General features: G+C 43.3%; 1 protein-coding gene across 1 annotated transcript in view; it reads left to right on the forward strand.

Annotated features, from left to right (window-relative positions):
• SMARCAL1 (SNF2 related chromatin remodeling annealing helicase 1) overlaps positions 1 to 24,934 on the forward strand; it is a 979,995-nt gene that overhangs the window by 783,725 nt on the left and 171,336 nt on the right. The window contains exon 12 of the mRNA XM_069616809.1: positions 13,185 to 13,255. Coding sequence (XP_069472910.1) covers positions 13,185 to 13,255 — 71 coding nt within the window. The remainder of the gene's footprint in view (positions 1 to 13,184; positions 13,256 to 24,934) is intronic.

Raw genomic sequence — 24,934 nt, forward strand, 5'->3', positions numbered from 1 at the left:
ATTTTTGACGGCTACTAAATGCTTTTTTGACCTGCGAGGAAAGGAGAAAAAGGTAGACCCTCTGGCGTTTTAATTATTGGAAAAGAAATGGGGAGCGTCCTACGACATAATTTTTGGTCACTTTACATATACATTTCTGTAAAGGCTTAACTATTTAGCATGCTTAGTATGACGAGAGCTGTATTATTGAACTAACTCTTATACAAAGAAGGTGAACAATCAAGCCCTTAAAGGTGTCACTTTAGCTTATTTATTTAGCCAGGGTTAGTAGATGCAATTCTGCATTGAAATCACATGCCAATTTTAGTGTTTCATGTGGTAGGACGCCCCCCCATTTCGTTTCCAGTATTATTAGCTATTAAATCCTCCCACATCTCCTTGAGCTGTCCCTCCAGTTACCTAGTTTTAATTATTGGGGCAGAAAAACCAATTTGAGATGAAGGAAATCTTGCTTGCTAATGATTCTGTATATACATGCAGCAGACATCGCTATTAAACAAGACTTTTCTATTATGATCCCCCCATGGGGTTCAATGCTAACAGCGCTCCTGATGAGATTTAGAAGTGTAAGTATTTTACTCCCTATTTTTTAAAGTTGGGAGTAAAATGATTTTATAGCGAGTAAAAATGTAAGTCCAATTCCCAGTGAAGTATTTTATAAGGAAGGAAAAATATGGTTTTTATCTGGAAAGAGGAAATGTTTTTGCAATTATTTCTTTGCATCTAATGATTTATACATTTTAAAAGATTCATGTTTACTTCTTCTAACCAGGCAGTAATAATAGTAGTTTCTTCCTGTGGTACAACGTGCACTACTTGTCCATACGTATCAATTGAGCTATGTGGGTGAGAGCAGGGGCACAAGGTTCTACGTGCCTGTTTCCTATTTTTTGGTCGGTGAATTTCTACTCCCTATGTGTACTTTTTGGATGTATTTGCCGATTTTTAGGGACTGAAAGTGACCGATCGACCCCTTATCTGTAGGACTATCAACCAATATTAGTACTATTTATGAATTATTGGCAAGGATATTTATTGTGAAGGAAAGGTCTTTAACAATTGTTGGGGGATTTGAATGCAAATTGTAGAATTTTTTAAAAGGAGATGAACCTCCTTTTTCTCCTATATTGCTTTGCTGTCGGGAGCATGGAAAAATAAACCTTTTTGGTAACACTTGCAGATCTAGATGGGTAGAATTAAAGTATGTACATGATTCGAATATGCTTAAACCAATCTCTTGGCAGTAATATTATTCTTCAGACTTGGAAATCTGGCCTGAAAACAAGTATAATAAATTAAATTTCTGTAGCTGATGCTGCTTTCGTTTTGAAGATGAGAAAGATTCATATAAGTCTTTGAGCGATAATGCTAGTGTTAGGATGAACATGAACAAATCTCAGATTCAAATATATGCACAGATGCATCCTAAGGGAAATACAGTAATAAAGAGCAAAAGCAATGCAGAGAAGGTCAACGTAAATATTGACAGAAGCTTTAACTTTGTTCCGGCTGCAGAGGATAATCCCACATTTATAACCAATTGAAGTTGGAGGTATAGAATTATGCCATGCCACCACGGTACCCTTCCTACTAAAAATTATCGACAGAGTAGCCTATCTCCAAATTCAAGAATACCTAGAAGCTAATCATCTACTAGGCTCACGCCAATCGGGCTTCCGCCCTCTCCATGGCATGGAAACAGCCCTGATAGATCTTAAAACTAAAATGGAGGAATTTAAGGATAATGGGAAAACAGCGCTGCTACTTTTACTGGACTTGTCAGCAGCTTTTGATCTGGTGGATCATGCAGTCTTATGCAACCACCTCAAGCTGGCTGCCAACTTCACAAGAGATGCTATAGCATGGGTCCAATCCTTTCTAGCCAACCGGACCATGAGAGTGTTCTCCTCTTCCACTTGTGCCGATCCCATCCAAATCACATGTGGAGTCCCACAGGGCTCCTGTGTCTCACCCACTATGTACAACATCTTCACCAAGCCATTTTTTCGACAAGTTGGACAGACTGGGCGTCACCTACACTAATTACGCAGATGACACCCAGATCCTCATACCCCTTTCGGGCAACTATGAAGCGGACTTGGCTCTGGTGAATAAAATGTACATCCTCATTCAAGCATGGATGGCCACTCATGGCCTCTGCCTGAACGACGATAAAACTGAAATCCTGCTCCTCGGTTCAGACCACAACTTATCCAAACTCACCCCGGACTATGCCTCATTTAACATCGATAACAATACTATTAAGGTTATGCGCGAGGTCAAAACTTTAGGTTTTTACCTCGACTCAGCTCTTACCCTCAAAAAGCAAGTGAACTCCCTCGCCTCCTCAACCACTTACACGTGTAAACTCATCCGTGCCGCCAGACCCTTCCTGTCCAGTGCCAGCTGCCTCACCTTGGCCAATGCCCTTGTCATGTCCAGACTGAACTATTGCAACGCCTTATACTCAGGTGCAAATAAGTCGGTCACTGACAAACTCCAGAGATTACAAAATAACGCTCTTAGAGCAGCTCTGAACATCCCACGCAGAGAGCATATCTCCAAACACCGGACAGAAGCCCACTGGCTAAAGATAAAGGACAGAATCCTCCTTAAAACTATTTCCCTCACTTCTAAATGCCTCAACAATCAAGCACCCCCCTACCTAGCGGAAAGAATCAATTGGAGACCCTCTAACCGACAGACGAGATCTGCCAACACCTTCCTACTGGAAGTCCCTAGATTCAAACTTACCACAGCGGGCGGAGTGAGCTTCCCAGTTAGAGCTGCACAATCATGGAACACACTCCCATCCGACCTTAGACGCCCCTTACCTTACACAAGATTCAGATCCTACGCTCTCAAATGGCTGCACAACAACGACATGCAACGATCCTCATCCTAGCGGAAACGTTACAACCTGTTAAGATGTTATTCTTATGCGCTTAACCCTTGTTATTCTATATGTATTGTATCACCCATTGTAAGCGACCACTGTTTTTCTGTAATAGCCTGTGTCAGGCATTGTAACTAAGTTTCGAGTCCTCTTGTATTGCTGCGCCCAGATGCCCACGGGCTTGGAGCGCATTACCAAATAAATAAACAAACAAACTATGAAAATAAACAAACAAAAAAGCATTAGGATGGAAAAGCAACTACATCCTATATGATGCAGCAATTGCATATCGCAAATGCATTTTGCACCAAGAGATAAGCTATTACACAATATTGCATTCCATGTTTAATTGCCCCATTGGTAAACAACTTAAACATAGTGTCAAAACCTCTTACCAAATGTGGCTGCTATCCTATAAAACATCTATTAGGACTGATTGCTGGCAACAGATGATAAATGTTCTAATAAGTCATGACTAAAAGAAACCGGCGAAATTGTCAGAGTGCATAAACAAATCATTTACATTTAAGCAGGAGCTTAATCTGATAACAGAAGAAGGATGGTTAATGTATATTGGACATTTTTTTGCAGTAACCCTTAGGATCTGAGGCTATACAAATGTAGGACTATTCTCTGGATAGTAACAATATATGTTACAGCAGCAACTGTTACTATTATAATTATACACCTGATTCATGGAGAGAATCCTTACTCATAATTGTGTTTAAGAAGGGTGGGCGGCTGGATCCTGATGACTATAGTCTTCTGGCAATGCTAGATTCAACTAGAAAAGCATTTTCTAAATTACTCAAAGGGCTCATCAGCAGAAACGATTACAACCATGTCAAACTGGCTTTTGCCCAAGGTGTTCTACTACACATAACACTCTTGTGATTGTTATGGAGCACTCTTTTGCAATCAAAACAATCAAAGCATTGCACCGTCAGTGATAAACGGCCTTGAAACTTATCAGGGATTGAATTTGCTATTCCTGAAAAAGGCAGAAGGCGAACATTGGCACTCTATTTTAGGCCTTCCTAACTGTAACCCTATGGAGCGCATAGAAATTGAACTGGGTCTCATATTGTTGGCTACATTCATTGAATTTAGGCATAGTATTTTATAGATAATATATACACCACAAAAACCTATACTCAGATATTTTAGGGCACACATTTCGCAATGCAACTGACTCTATAAAGATGATAAAAATGCTTGTCTTTCTTTCCATAAAGAAATTGATTGAGCACTTAATTGGAGTTTGCCCATGTCTGCACTAACGCAGCAAATTACAAAACAAGGTAAGCTTTAGGATTGGAGAAAAAAACATATAATGACCATTTAGTTGGTTTAAGGGGTAGTTTGGTCAGAATTTGTATTGGCCCAATCGATCGGGCATGTATGTTAGAGCATAACTCGATCGTTCTTAAAAGTAATTCCATTGCAACTTACCTGAGTTTTTCTCACTTTAACACATGCGAAAACAACAGGTCGGGTACAGCCATCTTGTGCTAATCTTATCCGTTGATCCATCGCCCTAAGTACAAGTACCCTTGTGGCACCAATTCAGATCACCCACCCCTAACACTGACATCACTAGACATTCATGCCCCATTTCGCAACCCCAATGCCCGTCTCATGTCAACGTCCTCTGCGCAATATATTGACGTATCTCCACGGAAATGCCAAGATACCCGTTCCTTGACCAAGTGTAAACAAACCCTTTCTGATCGCTCAACGTTGGAGTTTCTTTTTCCTTCATGTCAGTGTATTTCATTTCAAGCTTCCCTGACTTGTTTCTGCTCTGTTCTGCTATCTGCCAAGTACGACGCACTGAAAACTGGTATTTGTACTGCCTACAAAGAATTAACTCAGTAGTTAGTTTTCATTTCTTATATTATGGACAACTGTCTTTACCAAACCATATTTGAACATGTGTCCTTGCAAACTTTTAAAGTTTGAGCCTATTAATCTTGTGTTTTCACAATGTGTTTTTGTAACATAGCTGTTTCTTCGCTTGTCCTTCTTTAACATTCAATGTTAATGGGAAACCTCTTTTCTTTACTGCATACAAACAAAAACGTTTTTATTTACCTCACTGTTGATTCTGTGCCTCTTCACTATTCAGGACCTATGGCAACAATTCAGCCCTACCTGTACGAGCCCGACTATTCAGAAGAGGAAATCCTTGAAAGGGAAAATACTTGAGACGATGTGGAATCAGATGAAAGTCAGGAGGATCAGTCACTGGTGCCTGAACCCAGTTGCATGGAACATGTTTCCACCTGGTGTACCTGCCGTCGTTGTGAGCTAATGCCTACTCTGGTGGAGAACTGCTGTTGAAGAGAAAACTCTGGCTGCTTGGCCTACATTGCCGAAAGAAGACACAAACCCTGCTATGCGTTACCAAGCTGCATGACTTCAGGGCTGCCTGCCTTACAAGATCCGTGTTGCGAATGATTATGGTTCTTATGCATGAACTTCGAGCTACAGTTCGCCCTCGTAATCCAATAAATTCACTCTATATCGTTCACTCTATATATGTTGTGTTTTTGACGACCAAGACGGCTAACATAATATGTTGTTCCCCTACATCAATATAACTTCGATGGAGGGACACATTTATTTTTGTAAATTGAATAAATTACTCATTCTAATCTGAAAGTGTTCATCTTTAGATTTATTGTTTGAACACTTAGGTTTATTTCACTTGGAAGTATCTCCCAAACTGTTTTTGCTGGAATGTGCGTTCACATTTCTAATTGATCCCTTCTTGAAATCACAAGTAGAGTCAGTACTTCGCACAAAAAGGTACTTTTTAAAGCATAACAATGCCTTACATTTTACAAGGTAGTGCAAACAAAAAAAATACAATTATTAGGTTCATTCACGTAAACTAATTCTGTATCTCTTGCATAGGTGGTACAGACTTGTAGCAAATCATGCCTTTACATGTTGCATTCATGGAAGACTGGGATTTTGCATTCCATGAGTAATACCTGCTTGTGTGGTTCGAGTCATTCGTGATGAATTCCCCATTGACAAAGGACAATACCGTGGATTTATACAGACAGTAGCTCGACCGCAGCAGTATAATTTCTAGTGTCATTGCCATCCACTTTCTCAAACTAAATAAAAAAAATTTAAAATGAGTTAATCTGAACAGTTTTTAGAAATGTTTTGTAACACGTTTAAACATCTAAGTATCGTAAAAGATTGGTGTGCTTTAACAGGTTTACTGGCTTATCGCGCTCCCCTCATCCACATCCATTCCCCCTCCGCTGTCAATGGCTGTTCGCACTTCTGGGTGTATGCTCGCAAGGGAGCTGGGGGATGGGAACGCTCAAGGTACTGTATACCATGTACACCACAAAGGGTTCTTTCGCATGGGGACCCTTGTCCACATGGCCACCCCAGACCCAGTGTCTCCAGACTCCCCTTTGAAGACCTCGTCCCTGCAATCAACACATGTCTGTGTTCCGGGCTTATTGCGCTCGCCTCATCCACATCCACCCCCCTCCGCTATTAATGACAGTTCGCACCTGTGGGTTTGCGCTTGCAAGGGGATTGGGCTGGCGGGATTGAGGAGGTCAAACATTGTCATAGAGGCCTGGTGGATCTGAACAAACACGTCAGACATTCAAATACACTCCCACTTCTGTAATCCTTTATAAACACTGTGGGAGTTAACAAGAAAACATCTGTGGGAACGACAACGGATATCGCCAGCTCTCCACAGTTCCTGGTGACCGGTTACTGCTGGATATCCAGCCACTGCTTGTTATTCCTGTTTATCGAATCCTAATTTTGAGCCCTATTTGTAATGAACTCACAATAGTTGAAGAATCTAAGAAGGAAATTGAAGCAGCAAACATTCAGAAACTCAATGTCTCCAGAGCTCTGATCCTCTCCAGGCTGGACTACTGCAACAGCCTCTTCCTCAATCTGTCTAAATCCTCCCTTCAACCATTCCAGTATAAGCTTCGACAAAATGGCATTTGAAAAAAATGACATTCAAAATACTCACTATAAACCGGCTGCAAGACTTATTCTTGGCCTCAATCCCAGGGACTGCATCTCTCAAGCCCAAAAATATCTCCACTGGCTCCCCAGTGGCTGCGAGGATCAAGTTCAAGACCCTCTACATCATCCACAAGGCTTTCTGCGGTTAGGGATCCCACTACATCTGACACTCTCCCTAAATACCTCCCTTTTAGAGACCTTCAGTCATCTAGCTGCAATTCTCTGCAGGTCAGAAGCTATTCCAAGCAGAGTGTCGGGTAGATCTATTTCCCTCTGTAATGGCCTCTCTGCCCCTCAAATGCTTCTGCCTGATCTCCTAAAATTCCGGAATATTTTCAAGACCCAACTTTTCTCTTAACTCCCACCCCACACCCCCTTCTAATGCCCCTCTCTGTTGCATTAGCGGGCTGCCTACTCCCTTCTGAGCTCCACAGTGCACCAGGCCACCCCATGCCCAGTGTACCCCAACAACCTGTCTTCCTTCCCCCCCAACCTGCACTTGCCCTTCCAGGGCCCCTTTCCCCTGACGAGCCCGGAGGGGTGTGCATCCCCACTGAGCCTGGTCGCTCTCGGTCCTCGCCCTGTGGTCCTCACTCTGCTTCCCCTGGAACTAGCCCACCTGGCCTAACCCTAGAACTTGCCCAGCCCCTTTGGCCCTCTTCTTCTCCCCCACACTTGTTTACCCCCTCTTGCACCTCCCTCCCACCCTAGCATTTTCCTTTCTGCCCCGACCTACACCTCCCCCCCTCTCCAATTCACCCTCCCTACACCCCGCACTCCTTTTTACTGCTCTTGCTTGATTCGAATGACACAAGGCCTAAGAGGACTGTTATTGTTCTTCTTCCCTGCCCCCAGACCCACTTTTTTGGCTCATGGCACCTTGAAACACCATTTTTTGTATAGGCACTTTACAAATAACCATTAAATAAATTAAATAAAGTCTAACCACTTTGGAAAGTAGGAATCATGATAAGTGACTGCAGATAGCAATAGATGAAAGATATATGTGCCACAGTGTTAGCCAATATTGAAATAACGAGCAAAGGAATGTATTGCCAGTGTGCACTATGTACGTGTGCCTGTGTCTTTGCACATTTACATCTTACTGCATAGGCCCACATGTGGAGGACATCCAGGTGCGCATGCATGAATGCAGAAATCAACACGATTGCTGGAATAGAATAGATTTACACAGAAGCAAGTAAGCCTTTCAAAACTGCGCTAATTTGAGGTTTGCTGGAGTTTTAGTGATGTAAGCATTTTTTTTTCTTTTTATTGTTGCTCATTGCATGCATTGCCCTGGCTGCAACAGTCCATCCAGCCTTGTGCAAAATAGCCTCTCCCCCGCCCTCCCTTCCCGGTCTGTCTGTGCTGTCTCTATATATTAACCCACTGCTTTTGTATTTGAATTCTGCTTATGTCAGAAAAGAAGTGGCCCACTTTGGCCGAAAAACTGCCCCACAGCATTGCCCTATTGAAGTATAGGGAAATTCAAGCCTGTCTGCACCTTGCCTAGGCTCATCTTTGAAAGAATGTGTAAATGTTGTGGGACCCAGGCACATTGATACCGTTCAAACCGAAGTAAATATTTTCGTATGTGGGATACTTTAAATATTTGGTTGTTTTTCACTGCACAGCTTGCCATTAATATTGTTCAATTTTGTGCCATGTTTTCCCAAAATGAAACTCCCTCTGACACGCTGTGAACACTGGACGAAGGGTTGCATTGTTGTGTCCTTGAATCCACCGCACTAAACATTTGAAGGACAAAATGTGTCGAATATCCACAAAGAAGTGATACGTTTCAATATATTGAAAGCTTACGTAGGAATGTTATGTTTTTATTACTGAGATCGGTCTTTCAAAGCGGTTGGTCATCCGTCATATAGGGAGAATGGAAAGACAAGAAACAACGTAAGCAAAGTTGTAAATAATATTTATGCAAGTGAAGATGGCAATTGTGCTGTATGCTACATGATTTACGTTGTGACAGATGAATGTTCCATTTGATGCAAATAATAGACATTGTACATGTTAATTGTAAATAAAATTGATAGTTAACATAAATATGTGCTGTGTATATACAATTATAAATTGGGTACTGAAATATATTTTTGCATTCTCAATTTTACATAGTTATATCATACCGATGTGCGCCTGCCAAGGGTACCGTCTTCCGGTCGACGGCTTCTTTAACCGTAGTTGGACAATAATCATCAACAACGCATCTGTGATAACCATTATCTGGTCCTTTTGCAGTTGCAGTAGTAAGGAGCAACATGGCAGCTTCTGAAAACTTGCAGATGTGAAAGTGTTGCATTTGAAATGTAAACCACTCATTTCTTCTCCGTAATGGAACACCATGTGCATCAGTCAGAAATCGTTGATGGAAGATAATAACTTAATGTGAAGAATGCAATGACTGGGATTAATTGATCTATGAACGGAATCTGCATTATAAGATCACTGTTTACAGTTAAACAAAAAATGAGAACCATGCAATGTTTGCTTGCTATAACCTCTATTGGAAAACGTTTCCCACAATTTTGTGGACTTAATGACCTCTTTTCAGCATGTAAAGTACTTGCTATGCTCCCGATTATTGCTGTTTTCCTCAAAATAAACGGTTTTTATCGTTTCGTGTCTGTTGTGGATGTGTGTATTTATGTTCCCGGTTCTGGGTTAGATAACGTTATGACGTTGGTGACGACACAATAAGTTTGGCTACGCCTCCCACTAACTTCATTAAATTAGGTGGAGCTCATCGTGAGCGTCTAGTGGTGTCAGTGTTAGGGGCGGGTGATCCGAATTAGTGCTGCGAGGATACTTGAATTTAACAAGATGGATCAACTGATAAGATTATCACAAGATGGCGGTACCCGACCCATCATTTACGCACGTGTTAAAGTGAGAAAAACTTGGGTAAATTGCATTGGAATTCTTTTTAAGAACTATCGATGTATACTCTATAATACATGTCTGTTCGATTGGGCCAATAACATTTCTGACCAAACTACCCCTTTATCAATACACATCTATTATCAGAGCTATGATAACCTTGTTGGGGTGAATGTGCACTCTATAAATACACCTGTTACGTTATGATACACCTTGCCTTCCTCCTTTTGAATCCTGGTGAAAAAACACTGGACTACTGCTGAAAATAAAATGCTCCCAGAGCAAGATCAACAAGCGCTGGTTCTGACCATTTCTCCTGTATGTTCCTCTATTTTTTGTTGTCATTTAACTTCCCCTCTGGTCTTATGCTGCCTTAGAATTAGAATTTCTGACAGATGTGCACTTTTTCATTTGTAACATGATCTATTTGAAAGTGTAATTAACTAATTACATAGATCTTCATCTATGGTCTATCAACTTGTAGTATGATTTTGACTGAAAGGTGACATTCTTTGTTGCCTTGTATGGTTCGGTTGTATTTATTAGATGGATCGTGTATTTGAAAGTGGGCTGTATTTTGTTAAAATGTTAATAAAAATATATTTAAAAAAACATAATCTGGTTAATAGTTTTTCAGGGCCCTCTTATTTTGGGACTTTTCTGCTTGGTTCTCTGTTCAAAGAATCATTCAGACCTAGGCAGTATAAGCAATTCTCCAGATTCACATGCAACTCATCCATCTTGAGGTGGCAGTTACAGTACAGTTTATTCCCAGTTTTATATTGGTTCTGAGATGGCAAAGGATTATGGGAACCTTTGACAAGCACCAGGGCTATAATAGCTGAAACTTGATCAACTTTCAAAGCAAATAGGTTCATATGATACTAAGCATTCGGATATTCTTCACGAACAGTGGAGATACAATTGTCAATAAAGTTTTTTTTAAAATATCAATTTGTTTTACTGTGCACATGGTTGACAATTGCAATCTACATGTTATAAAGTGCTTAAAAATATAATACATATTACATTTTTCTATAAACGAGACTAATTGTGTAGATTCTAACCACAACGATAAATAATAATTAGTCCTTACCAAATTGACATTGATATCAGGCTGCAACATTAAATAATCTTCACGCAAACTTCACATTGCCTAATCTGTCTACAGGCACCAAAAGCTATTAAATGCATCTCTTTATGTGTGCCTCCATCAATTCTCTGATCCACGTTCCATAAAGAGGAGGACCGTAGTCCTTCGAACCACACTAGAGATCATGTGTCTAGCAAGTGCGATACCTTTATAAAGAAAAATAACACCCATCTAGCCACACCCTGAACCACAGCAAAATAATTTCAAAAGAAGTTTGAGCTACTGCTTGCTGCATAATCAGAGATAGGTTTTGTGTAACCTAACTCCAAAAACTGCCGAGAGAATTCAATCGCAGCACATGTGTGAAGTACATTGGAAAAATCTTGTTTGCATTTTGGATAATCTAAAGAGGAGTCGGGTACCAAGAGTTACTCAGAGCAGAGGTATTATGCAAAATGAATTGCCTTATAATGATAGAAATAATCTAGAACTGAGACGCATGGCCTGATAAATGGAAAGGCTAATTTCAAATATTAGGCAGCTATCTGGAAACCTCTGACTCCAGATCTCATGAACAATATCTGTAGGCAATTGATGTGTTTGAGGAATCATGATGAACAGTACTTTGACCTATACCCCATACCTGTAATTATTGGAATAATCGGAGTCTCGAGATCCCCGGAGTGGAGAATAATGTCGATTGAATTTTTAAATAAGCTTATTCTCGTACGAAGATATTGAAAAGGTGTGCCCTTGGACAGATTATGCAAATCATGAAGGTCTGTAATGGACCGTAGATGAGTAGCTTTCCATAGCAGATTTACCTGTGTTGAAACTGTACTGAATAACCTGATGTGTAACTAAGCTGTGAATTATCGTATGCTATGCGCCCTGCTACCTACGGGTCCGGTGCGCAATACAAATAAAACAAACAAACAAACAAACAAACATGGCCCAGACCATGCTCTTCTCTCCTCCTCACCCACTTTTCCGAGACTTCAACCGGCATGGCAACGTTATTCTGAAGAACTGTATAGTATCCGATATATACAATGTTTCAAAACAAATTAAGTTATTTCCTAGATTGTCTACCATTGTAAATCGAATGCCCTTTGAAGTTAGAAGGATCGTAGAGCATTCCATTTGTGCTAATGCTGTCCACTCATTGGATGAAAGCAACCTTAAATCACCTTACATGAGACAAGAGGTTTTGCCTGCCAGAACCCTTTATTTGGATTTACATTGGCAACCCAACAATAACCCTAAAACCTTGCAGCTGAAGCCCTCGAGAATTGAGCCAAGCAAGTCCTAGTATGAAATTGCCTAAGTCGCCTAGGGTTACTTTGATTTTGGATGAAGCTGGAGATGTTGAAGTTCTAATCTTCGATCCTGATGCAAGACAAATTGGTTGGAAAAGCTCGAATGATGCAGAAATATGTTGGAGGATTATAGTCTTAATAATGTTGCTCCTTACCAGTAAGTAGACGGGACGCCTTTTTAACTGGCCCAGGAGCCTTCAGCTAGAGCTCATTATTTTATTAAAACTGTTAATCAGTCATCTTCTTTTTGAATCCAATTCCCCAAGAAAATGGCTGCTTGACACGTATTTGGAGAGGGGGTTCATATGTGGAGTTACAGGACCTGACCTGAGTGTTTTCTCTGTAGAACTTGTAGACTGAGATTCTGGCAAATGTCTCTGTCTTTGAAACAATCTCCTTGTAGGCGAGCATGGAATTACCCACCACCATCAACAGATCATCCACATAAGAAGAAACCTTAGTTGGGCAAGCACCTTTCAGCCAGAAAAGGTGAAGGCTCACTGAAAGAATAAGATCTCTAATAAAGGGATCTATATGTAAGGCATATATGATAGCACCCTTGATGTATGTCCCACTCCACCGAAAAGAATATAGATCGGCCAGCAAGAGCTACTTTGGCCTGAGACATGTAACAGAGATTCTTGTTGGACAAATAAAACTAGCAAGAAAGTTCATAGTGGACATAAAACACCACAAAAGGTACCATCTTTTAAGAAAAATTGATATAGATAATAAACATAGTCGCAGTGCAAACAAACCACGCCTCTTAGATTCTTACTTGCAAATTCCATCCGTTTCCACTTTGCCTGCATCTTGCCCTGGGTGCATTGTTTGTTTACCTGTGCCGTTTGCTGCATTTGTACCATCCGTTGTGTTGGTTCTCATACAGAGATGATCTTTGCAAGATAGGATGTTGGTGTATTCCCTCATGTACCTTTTTTTTTCCTGTTCACAGAAACTTCAGGAGAAGGAGGCCCTCCTGCTCTTCTTCAACAGGACCGCAGAAGCCAAGCTGCGGGCAGTCACGTAAGTGCTTGCATGACTATTGGAATTCATGATGCCCTTCACAAGCCACTCAAAACATAGCTCTCCACTGAGCAAAAAAAAAGGTTTCTTGACTCGTATGCCAAGGTGCGACCTCCAAGCTCACAGAAAGCAGAAATAGGAATATCTATATCAGTAAGACATGGACTGTACATTTAATTTACTTATTGGTCAATGGGTGACTGACTGGGACCGCTTGTGAGCGTGCAGGTTGTTTCCGCTTGTGATATATGATATGGCATTTTTACAAGTGTTTCAAGGCGCGACGAGGCTAGGGAGGAGGTACAGAGGGAAGACAGACAACGATCTCACTAGGCCAGGTGTCATTCAGATTGCTCAAGTGCATGGAAAGGGGGAAAGGGAAAAGTGCGGGGGGCAAGGGAGAGGGGAAAGTACAGTACATGGGATAATAGAATAAATAAGCTAAATAAAAACGTCCAGCTGGTGGCAAGTGCAAGGTAAGTGAAGACATAAGTGCTGGTAGGGGGACTATAGGGATCCGGAAAACAGTCACCAGGTGCAGGGGGTTGCCAGGGAGGCAGTGCAGGTGTGCAACTGGCGGGGCCTGGGCTCGAGATCAGAAGGGTGGCCAGGTAAGTTTCAGTTTCAGCCAGGAATTCAGCAGGGGAGAGGTGGAGAGAAAGCAGAAGCAAAGAGAAAGGTTTTAAGGTGCTTCCGGAACCGGAGATGGTTCTCCAAGTTTCGGGGAGGCTGATCCGGAGGGAAGCCCCAGCCAAAGAGAGCGATCTACCACCAACTCGTTGCTTGGAGAAGCGACTGACCCTGAGGGAGTTGGGAGCTGATGAGCTTGAGAAGGAAGATATTTAGGAAAAGAGAGTTGACGGTATTGAGGCCCCAGGCCCCAGAAGGCCTTGTGGTCAATGCAGAGGATTTTGAACTTAATCCTCGCAGCCACTGGGAGCCAGTGCATCGATTTCAGTCCTGGAGAGATACGACCACTGGGCTTGAGGCCAAGGACAAGTCACGCAGTCCTGTTCTGGGTGAGTTGCAGGGGGCGGAGAGTCTAAGCAGGCAGATTTGCAATAGTCCAGCCTAGAGAGAACCAGAGCTCTGGAGACGGTGAGCTTCTGGGGGAAGGAGAGGAAAGGAAGAATACCTCTGAGGAGGTGCAGCTGGTCGTGTGACTTAGAGACGTCAGAGATGTGAGGAGAGAAGGAGAGTGTTGAATCGAAGATGACCCCAAGATTTGTAGCCTTGCAGGTGGGAGCAGGAAGAGGGCCAAGAGAGGCCGGCCAGAGAGTGGCAGGAAAGGAGGGAGCGGGTGTGCTGATGAGGAGAATCTCCATTTTACTGGCATTAAGGCAGAGATCATTGGCGGCACACCACTCCTGGGTAGCAGACAGACAGTCCGAGTTGAGTGAAGGAGAAGAGGTGTCTAAAGGTAGCCTGAAAATGAGCTGTCTTCCGCAAAGCACTGGAAAGTGGGGCAGAGAGCGGCAATGTGGTGGGCAAGAAGTACCAGGTATTGGTTGAACAGCCAGGGAGAGAGGTTAGACCCCTGGGGAACACCAGAGGTAGAGGTAGAGATAGAGATAGAGGAGTGGATGAACCTGAAGAATGTGGCCCGAAGATAATATATTAGCATATCTGCATCGTTTCCTTCTATAACCATAATATGTGTTAAGTAGCGTTTCTCAAAATTGGGTGCAGAACCAAACTCATAAATGCTTATTCTAATCCTCTCACTTCCATAAAATCGGTATGCCTGTTATATGCAAAGAGGGCACATTGGGTTAGTTTACTATGTAAAATGGCAAAGCTGTCAATATCAGAATCAGACATTTGGATTACCCGCTGGCCAGTCAGTATCAGCAATTACACTAAATAGGTGGCATCGCCGCTTGTCCGATATCTGTAGGACCAGGTCGGAGTAAGGGCCTGTCTCCACCTTGTGAGCGTAGTCTTTTTTTGATGGGTCAATAGGTGTTTGCCAAGGCCAGAATAGAGGCACTTTGCCTCATGACCCTCTCACTGTACTCCATATCAAGAGCTTCCTGGCAGTACCCTATCTCTAGACCAACCCCAGTAGAACTTAAATAATGAAACCTTACATTGTAATGTTCTGTTTCCTATACAATCTTTAGATGCCTTTCAGTGTTCGAATTACAAGCCCATATTCAATGTTCCATTTCTTTTTTTTTTTTAAATGCTCCAAGTCTGTTGAAAGAACATTTTGAAACGTTTAATATACTCTGCACCATAACATAGAACTTGCACTACTAGACATTAAGGACAGTGTGCTGCAGATTATGGACAAAGGACATGACCGAATGCTCATGCGCCTTTATTTGTCTGCAGTGTTCGATATGCCTAACCACTCTATCTTCTTTCCTAGATTGGGGGTGGTGGCAGAGTTAACTGATAGGACTGTGGGTTCGATTAGAGCCTTCCTAGTTGACCGCATTAGCCTAGTTTGCCTGCCGTCTTTCACCTCTAAGAACAGAATGTTGATGTTTGCGGTCCCTCAGGGAGTGTCTTTCTCCTTTCTCATTTAATTTTGTATTTGTATTTATTATGTTTATATAGCGCTTTACTCCCAAACGCTGTGATGTGTTCATCAAGTTGCTAGATGATTTATTATTTGCAAGTGTAATATTTCAAAATTATGCAACTGGCATTCAACTAGTTTTTGAACTACAAGCTCAGCCTTCCCACTTTCTTGACAGAATTTATTTTATCTTCAATTTAATTTAAAAATTAAATACTTCATTAACTGACTTAACCCCGTCCAAATTATTGGAACTCTTTCAGCATCTCGGTCTTTGCTAGATGATTGCATTACAAATTGAAAACATTGTGAGTAATCCTGGACTCTTCCTTCTCCATGTCCAAACACACAAACCAAATTATTAGCATTATTGCCTGCCATTTTACGCTCCTTCGACACGTAAAACCAGTTCTGTATCGAGATCATTAGGCCAAATTGCTCGTGCAATTATACGCTCAAGAGTTGACTACTGTAATTCCTTGTTTCTTGGAGCACCTCAATATGTAACCAATCTTCAAATCTTAATGCTACTGTAAGAACTATTACAAATACACCCAGGAGACAGCACATAAATCTCATTTTACCCAAGAAACAATGGCTCCCATTCTTTTCTAGTGTCAAGTTGAAATATCTAACCCCAGCACACAAAGCAATGTATGATTATAGACCAGAGCTTGGCAAAAAAATCCTTGTGGCCAGGTAACTAACTGGCAAGGTGAATCAGAGCAGTGCCGCAGGGATGCCTTACTCAATCCTTAGTTGCAGAAACATCTATAGAGGGCAACGTTGAGACTGGCGGCCTGGACCTTCATGAACCTCGCAGGTTCCAGGCCCTCTACCCAGTCAACACCAGAACCCCCCTGCCTCAGCACTGCCCCTGAGGGGCCCCTGTCTGGCGGTTGTGCATCCGGCCTGGAATTTCTCCGCCCTAGCACTTAGCCAGGGGCCGCCTCAATGGCTCCCCTTGCACTTGCCACCCGGGTTCCCACTGACCTTATGCATACCTTACTCCCCCCGCCCCTTCTCTTCCCTAACTCCAGCACTTCTCTTAACTGAACTTTCACGCCCGAATGTCACAAGGCCTAGTAGGACCACTATTCTATATTTACTGCTTTTGCCATTGTTATTTACTCCACTGTTCCCTGCCCATTTGTCGTGTGGGGGCTGGAAACACAATTCTGCTGTATAGGCGCCTATGAAATGCTCAAAAAATAAATAAGCTCAAATGCTCAAGCTGTAACGGGGTTGATTGAGTCAGCAACTATTGCATACGCATATATTTGAACCCGGTACATTTAAGGACAGGTGCCAATGCACCTTAAAGCAGTATCGGAAAATATGAACCATCACCATCAGTGAATTCAGTCTAATTTATTCCAAATATTTAAGAAATTGATAATCTGTAAAAATAACTTTTCATAAAAAATTCTCCTCCGCCCCCCACATAAAATGACATAACTTTTAATCACAACACCAGTGTGAACCCATCACCATACTATACAAAAACGCAATCATTTGAGAGAAATCATTTGTCTACATTCATCTGAATCATATCAGGTAAAACGTAGGCAGCGAAAGTCAATTGTTGTGCGTGTCATTTTTATAACACACCTGTACACAAGTGTTTCTAGGTGCGAAAATCATATCATACATAATCAATAAGCGACACTCCAATCCTTTTAGTCGCATGTAGTAAAGAGTTTTGCTTCACGTGGTTGACTTCAAGTGTAGCATACATAGGTTTTGGCTGCTGTTGCCTATAATGTGTGGCTGCGCTTCCTCGGGCGTGGATCTTGTCAGTTCAGGCATCATGTTTGGATTCAAGGGGTTTGTTTTCTGCTTATTTCATAGTACATAAAACAGTAATTGTAACACCAGCATTTTCGCCACTTCATCTATGCAATGCATGTGGAATGGAGCAGTGGACTTCTCGTGCAGCATCTAAACATCTCAAGAGTGGTTGATGTATATTCGTCATCGAGGTTAGCAATGGTCGCAGTCTCGGGGGGGGGAGATAACCGAGTTAACAGCACATGGCAAAAGCCAGCAGGCTGAGCACATGCCTCCCCACCTGCAAATGGAGACTTCTTAGTTACACCTGACCTCAAAATGGCATAGGCGCTTCTTAAGCCCTTGGCTGCTGCCATGCCTGCGTCAATTAAAAACAGCCATAAAAGGGGGCATGAGCATATATAGCTGAGAAACTTGTATAAGAAAAGTGAAACATCTGCGATGCAGCATCTAGGAAAGGGGCATAACCTGCCTGAGAATTGGTAGGAAATTAGGGAAAAATCAATCCGACATTGTATTGAACAATCATAGCAATAAAGAGCACTATGAAAGGTCATTGCTCAGCAATAAGGATCGATGACTGGGCTACTCACCAAACCACATGGAGTGCAGAGAAGGAGCCAGAGAGATCCAAGATCCTTCTAAGGGCTGTATCTCAGTCACTGGGTGAGACCAGCTTCAGGAAGAAGTCTATGAGCCTGCTTAGCCTATATATGAGACACTGCGAGAAACCAACTTGGATAAGGGATTTCATAGCTTGATGAGGGCAATGCCGTAGACTCAGATTTGGGACCAGATTGCGAGAGAGACTTGAAGACCTCCCAGAATTAACCAGGAGACTATAGCCCAGGTTGGCGACCCAGTGCTGGTGGGTTACACAGCCTGACAAAATCCTTAAGCACTAGTAGTTGCGCATGGTGATTTATTTTCACTAACTGGGCAGCAATATATCCTAGTAATAAATATGAGCAACCGATTGTAATGAGTAAGGCCTAGCAAAACAAGAGTTCTCACCCCAGGAATCTTAAATAATGGGTTACAATGATTTATTTTACAATATCCTTTTTTGTGAGAAATGGGGTAAAACACTGTGCAATTTAATATTGGCTCTGTATCGTAAACATTTTTTGTTATAGTCTCGAAGATGCCAGGTCACCAACTGTACACAGGAGCATTTTCCACACCATTTTCATGCTGCTGTTTCTCGCAATATATGTTATGTAAAAAATGTATATAGTGCAGCAGTCGCCGGAGGGCATCATAACGCTGGAAGAGAAAGTATCACAAGGGCAACCGAGAGAAAGGCAGCTCGGAACAAAATTGTTCGGACCTGCTGACAAAATGTGAGATGATTATCAATAGCACGAATGGAAAGCGGTAGCTTGTTGCATAACGAGGCAGCTGCCACTGAAAAAGCGCAACCGCCAGTCCTAGAAAGATGAAAACGCAGCACTTGAATGGACAGAGGGCTGGAAGAGCGAAGCACCCTAGAAGCAACATGAGGGCGAAATTTGTCCTGGAGAAATTCCGCCCCTCTGGCATAGAAGGCCGGATGCATGATGCATGATGCATAAGGACTAGCCAATGCAGAGTACGTAGAAACGGAGAAATATGGTCATCGTAGGATAAACCAGAGCACACTCTGGCCCCCGAATTCTGAAGCACCTGGAGAAGATGAAGCAAGTAAGAAGGCTGGGCCAGGTAGAGGGCATTGCAATGATCCAGTGACCAAACACAGTAGAGGCCATCACTGAGGCACGGAGATGGATAGGCAGAAGGGGGAGAACCTTCTGCAGTACTTTCAATTTAAAGTGGCCTATACAACAGACTGTACTGATCTGGGTTTCTCTGGACAGATATGCTGAGATTTTAACGCCAAGATCTTTGACTGTAGTCCCAGGAACAGGAAAAGGCCCCAAAAATAGGAGCCAGAAAGCAGGAGTTCACAGCTAGGCGGCTGCAGGGGGGCCTACTATCAGAACCTCAGTATTTTCTCTGTTACCCTTGAGCCAGTTGTGACACATCAAGCTACCAACGGACTCAAGTCAAGAACGGAATCTGGCTGTGACTTCCGGGTCCCCAAGATCAAGACTAACTTCAATTTGGGTATAGTCGGCATAGGTGTAACAACGGAAGCTGTGAGACTGGATCAGTTTAGCCAGAGGCTGGACGTTAGATGATGAAACGAATGGGGGAGAGGGCAGACCCATGGGAAACACCACAAGTAACATGAAGAGCAGCAGATTGAAATGGGGAAGAGAAAGAGACTGGGGGTGGTCATTCAGAAAGGAATGAAACCATGTCAGCTGGCAGGACAGGGATTTGGGTTGATTAAGTGAAGGTCCATTAGATTTGCTGCAGAATTGACTACGGTCAATTCCCCCGCGAATATATTGACCTCGGTCAAACTACCCATATCCAATGCGAGAAGTGAAATGGGGCGACACAAGAGAAAGAAGGATCCAAAGTAGGTTTCTTAAGTAGTGGGATAACCAGAGCATGTGTCATGATCTCTGCTTCCAAAAGGTCAGGGTTTTCCCAACTCCCTTGGAATCAGATCCATAACCCAGGTACCGAAGCGCCGGGCTCATAATGCTTGGGTGGACTTACCTGCAGCAGACCATGCTGCTTACTTGCCTGCCAGTTGAGCCTCTAATCCTCTTCTGTTTGGAACTACTTTTCCTGTTGGGTGGGGCAGGAGCCACTCCCTAGATTCAGAACACTGGAACTCTTCTGGAAAGCAGGAACTCTTTTCTTACCTAGGCGTGGCTGTTGAAGGAGACACCTAAGCACTACAGGAGGTTATTTAAACCACACCCGATGGATGAATCTTGCTTTGCGTTATTCTGCATCCTCTGCAGCAGAACGCTCATCGTGTCTTCTGCATCTGATCCTGGGCCTAAGGGAAAAGGCTTACCATCCTGAATCCAGTCTTCAGCAACACCTATAAAGACAAGAAAGAACAGGTTAGCATTACGGTCTTCAGTGACAGCTCTTCACTTACCTGGTCCATCGGCTGTCACCAACGCCTCGCGCTGCATTCCAGCATCTGAAAGACAAAGGCTTACCTACTCTTCGTGCGCTCCGGAGGTCTTCACACTGCATTCTGGCATCTGAAAGACAAAAGCTTGCCAACTCTTCTCACGCTCCGGAGGCCTTCGGCGCTGCATCCCGCATCTGAAAGACAAAACAAGGTGCGTTTAAAGACATTGGGGAACTTTAATACTCACGTGCCATTACTCCTTTCCACATCTAACCCAGTGGGTATTCCGGCACCCTGCAGCCGCTCCGAACTTGTACCTGCAAAATAAAAAGACAGTTAGAGCGCATCGTGAAGCAGGCAACAAGCGCTTACTTACGTGCTTCCGGGCGCTTCTATTCATCACACGGGCTCCCTTTTCAACTCACTTCAGCCCGTCATCCGCCATCGCCGGAACCCTGCAAAACAAGAGACATCATTACTAAAGACTTTAAAGACATTAGAATTACTCGAAACTTACCGTTCGTGCAGTAAACGACGGACAGCAGTCCTCTGAAGTCAAGAGGCCTGCTCCCCTTATCCAGTGAAGAAACTGGTTACAGCACCCTGCCCCGAGGCAGATGGAGAGCACGGCGTTCACTTACCTAAGGTGAGAGCATTAACCTTTGGGGTTCTACAGGAGAAGAGAAAGGGAAGAAGAGAGAGACATTCAATAACCCAGTTCCTTAATCCCATATTTTCTATCTGCAGACATCTTACCCTTCGAGTCAGACATACAGTGCACAGAGGACCAGCCCAAAGAGCCAGCCGTGTGTTACACATCATCTTTGAAGATACGGTATACGCCCAGTCAAGACCGGCGCCTCTACGGGAATCAGGTGAGCGTTACAGAACGCAAAGCCTACCACAAAACTCCCGTCCAGGCGCTATGGAAACCTCGAATACCGACCAGCTAGCCCAGTTACTTGGGGAACTAAGGGCAGAAGTGCATGCAGCCCATCAGGAAACGAACGCTCTAAGAAGGGAACTGATTATTTCCAAGGAGCGAACAGATGATCTCGCGACAATTGCTACAGTCACAAGCCGGACAGACCCCGTTACCCGCATCTGGGGGAAATCTTCCTTCTACATCCTCTATGAATCCAGTGCAGATCAACCTACCTGGGAATGTACCTCTGGCTCCGCCCGAACGATTTTCTGGTGACCCAAAGAGGTTTGCAGTATTTATCAATCAGTGCCGGTTGCATTTCTTATGCCGGCCAGCAGCCTTTCCAACTGATCAAGCTAAAGTGGCTTTCGTGCTTTCGTACCTTAGTGGCAATGCGGCAGACTGGTCGATCCCTCTAGTAAATCAAGATGATCCGGTCCTCCATGATTTTCAAGCTTTTCAGCTCAGTATGGAAAAACTGTTCGCAAGACATTCACAGGGGCAGGCCTTGGACAATGAGCTTCTTTCGTTGCGACAAGGTAATCAAGACCTTTTGGCTTATATTGCGTCTTTCAACAGACTGATAGTGGAAACTCAATGGCCTGAGGACAAAAGGATTACGCTGTTTTATAGAGGTCTACATGGAGAGCTCAAAGATGTGTTAGCCCAAGTAGTGAATCCCCCACAAGATTGTTCGGACTATATAGACTTAGTCGTTCAAATAGATCACAGACTGCAGAACAGGAAGGCCGATGGTTTCAAGTTTGATGCTCGAGTATTTTCCAAACCGCCAACTCCTTCCAAGGGAGTAGACTCCGGGGAACCCATGCAAATAGGGGGTCTGAAAGGTCCTCTAACACAAAAGGAGCGGGAAAGGAGAAAACAGTTGCAATTATGCCTCTATTGCGGAAACTCAGGGCACTTTCTTCGAGACTGTCCGGTGAAACCTGCCAAGAAGGCAGTAGGAGCTGCAGTTACCAAAGTTACAAACTCTGAGCAGGGAAACGACTTCGCCCGACAAGAATAGAGGTCCTCTTGCCGAGCGTGAAAACCAGTTCCGTGACCTCGCATTTCGTGATACCTATGGTCCTCATTAGCCCTGATAATCCGGATCGATTACATGCAATTGAAGCTTACGTCGACAGCGGTGCCATCGGCAATTATGTGGATCATGAAATGGTTTTGAGGATGAATCTAACTCTTTGTCCCAAGGCTGTGAAGGACGTCATTACTACGGTGGATGGTACGGAGATAGCCTCCGGGCCAGTAACGCATACCACTCAAGAAGTGACGCTAGTAAGTCAAGATGGACACCATGAGAAGATCGTGTTCGATGTGATCAAGGCCCCTCAGTTTCAGATTATTCTAGGAATACCTTGGTTAGAGAAACACAATCCTCTGATCGATTGGCGAGCAAGAACGGTCCAGTTTCCAGAATGTGTCTCTACTTGTCACCCTCCACCTGGTGTTGCACTGGCAGCAATTTCTTCAGAGACTCCCCAGTTACCTCCCGAATACCTAGAATACCAAGATGTTTTCCGGAAGGATCAGGCTAACTCTCTACCTCCTCATAGGTCTTATGACTGCCAGATAGACCTGATACCTGGATCTACTCCTCCTTGTAGTAGAATTTATGCCCTCACCGAGCCTGAGAACCTTCACCTTCGACAATACCTGGATCAATACCTGGCAAATGGGTTTATTCGTCCTTCCAAGTCCCCTGCTTCTTCAGCTTTGTTCTTCGTTCCAAAAAAGGAAGGAGACCTTAGAACTTGTATAGATTATCGCTCCCTGAACCAGATCACCGTTAAGAATAGATATCCGTTACCTTTGATCCCTGAACTCCTGGACCAAGTCAGAAAAGCATGCATATATACAAAGCTGGATCTTAGAGGAGCTTACCACTTGGTACGAGTAAAAGAGGGCGATGAATGGAAGACGGCCTTCCGCACCAAGTATGGGCTATTTGAATATCAGGTCATGCCCTTCGGACTTTGCAATGCCCCGGCCGCCTTTCAATATTTTATGAACGATGTCCTCAGAGAGCTCATAGATGTGTGTGTGTTGTTGTTTACATTGACGACATCCTCGTTTATTCTTCATCGGAATCTGAACATCGCAAACACGTGAAAATGGTCCTCGAAAGATTGCGTCAACACAAACTTTTCGCTAAGTTGGAAAAATGTGTTTTCAACGTGACTGAAGTTGAATTCTTGGGATTCATATTATCACCTGGCGGAGTGCGTATGGATTCAAAGAAGGTCGATGCAGTTCTCAAATGGCCATCACCATCCTCCGTAAAAGGTGTGCAAAGCATGTTAGGCTTCGCTAACTTTTACTGCAGGTTTATCCCTGAATTCTCTCGAATAGTCCAGCCCATCACTGCCTTGTTAAAGAAAAACAAACGTTTTGAATGGTCTACCGAGGCGGAACAAGCTTTCCAGGATTTGAAGACTAAATTTATCTCTGCACCAATCTTAAAACACCCTCGCCCCGAACTCCCCTACATCGTGGAAACTGATGCTTCAAGCCTTGCCATGGGGGCAGTTCTATCACAAAAGGACCCGGTAACTAATCAGTTGCATCCCGTGGCATTTTGGTCCCGCAAATTCTCGCCTCCTGAAATCAATTACACGATTACTGACAAGGAACTTCTGGCTATCAAGTCTGCCTTTAAGGCTTGGCGGCATTATTTGCTGGGGGCCCGACACACCGTTACTGTGATTACGGATCACCGAAACCTGCAATATTTGAAAACCGCAAAAGCCCAATCATCTAGACAACTCCGTTGGGCATTATTCTTTGCCGAGTTTGACTTCATAATTACCTATCGACCTGGTACAAAGAACGGTAAAGCTGATGCCCTTTCTCGGATGGGAGTGGAAGAACACTTGATCAACCCTAAACCTGTACCAATCATTCCCGAACAAAGAATTCTGGGTGTAATCGCCACAGAATCCATAGAGGAAGTTAAGGATAAAGCCAGGCAACTTGTAACTCCAGCAGACATACAGAATTGGCATCTGCAGGGAAAGGACTTTGCAGTAAAGGACAACTTATTGTATTTCCAAGAACGATTATACCTACCCAGCACAGATTTACAGAAAAAAGTAATCTCTTGTTATCACGATTCTTTAATGGAAGGACATCCCGGTATGGCCAAGACCTCAGAAAAGATCAAGCGCTACTTCTGGTGGCCTTCTTGGAAAAAAGATATCAGAGACTTTATAATGTCCTGTGGAGTATGCGCCCAAAACAAGAGTCAAAAGGAAAGACCAGCAGGCCTCTTACGCCCTATTGACATCCCACCTCGCCCTTGGCATACGCTTTCTATGGACTTCATCACCGATCTACCTCCATGCTCCGGATACAATACGATTCTAGTAATCGTGGACTTATTCTCCAAGATGGCGCATTTCATTCCGCTCAAAGGCTTGCCAACAGCAGCAACTC

This window comes from Ambystoma mexicanum, chromosome 9, assembly GCF_040938575.1.
Source record: "Ambystoma mexicanum isolate Mex_15411 chromosome 9, UKY_AmexF1_1, whole genome shotgun sequence".
NCBI classification, from domain to species: domain Eukaryota; kingdom Metazoa; phylum Chordata; class Amphibia; order Caudata; family Ambystomatidae; genus Ambystoma; species Ambystoma mexicanum.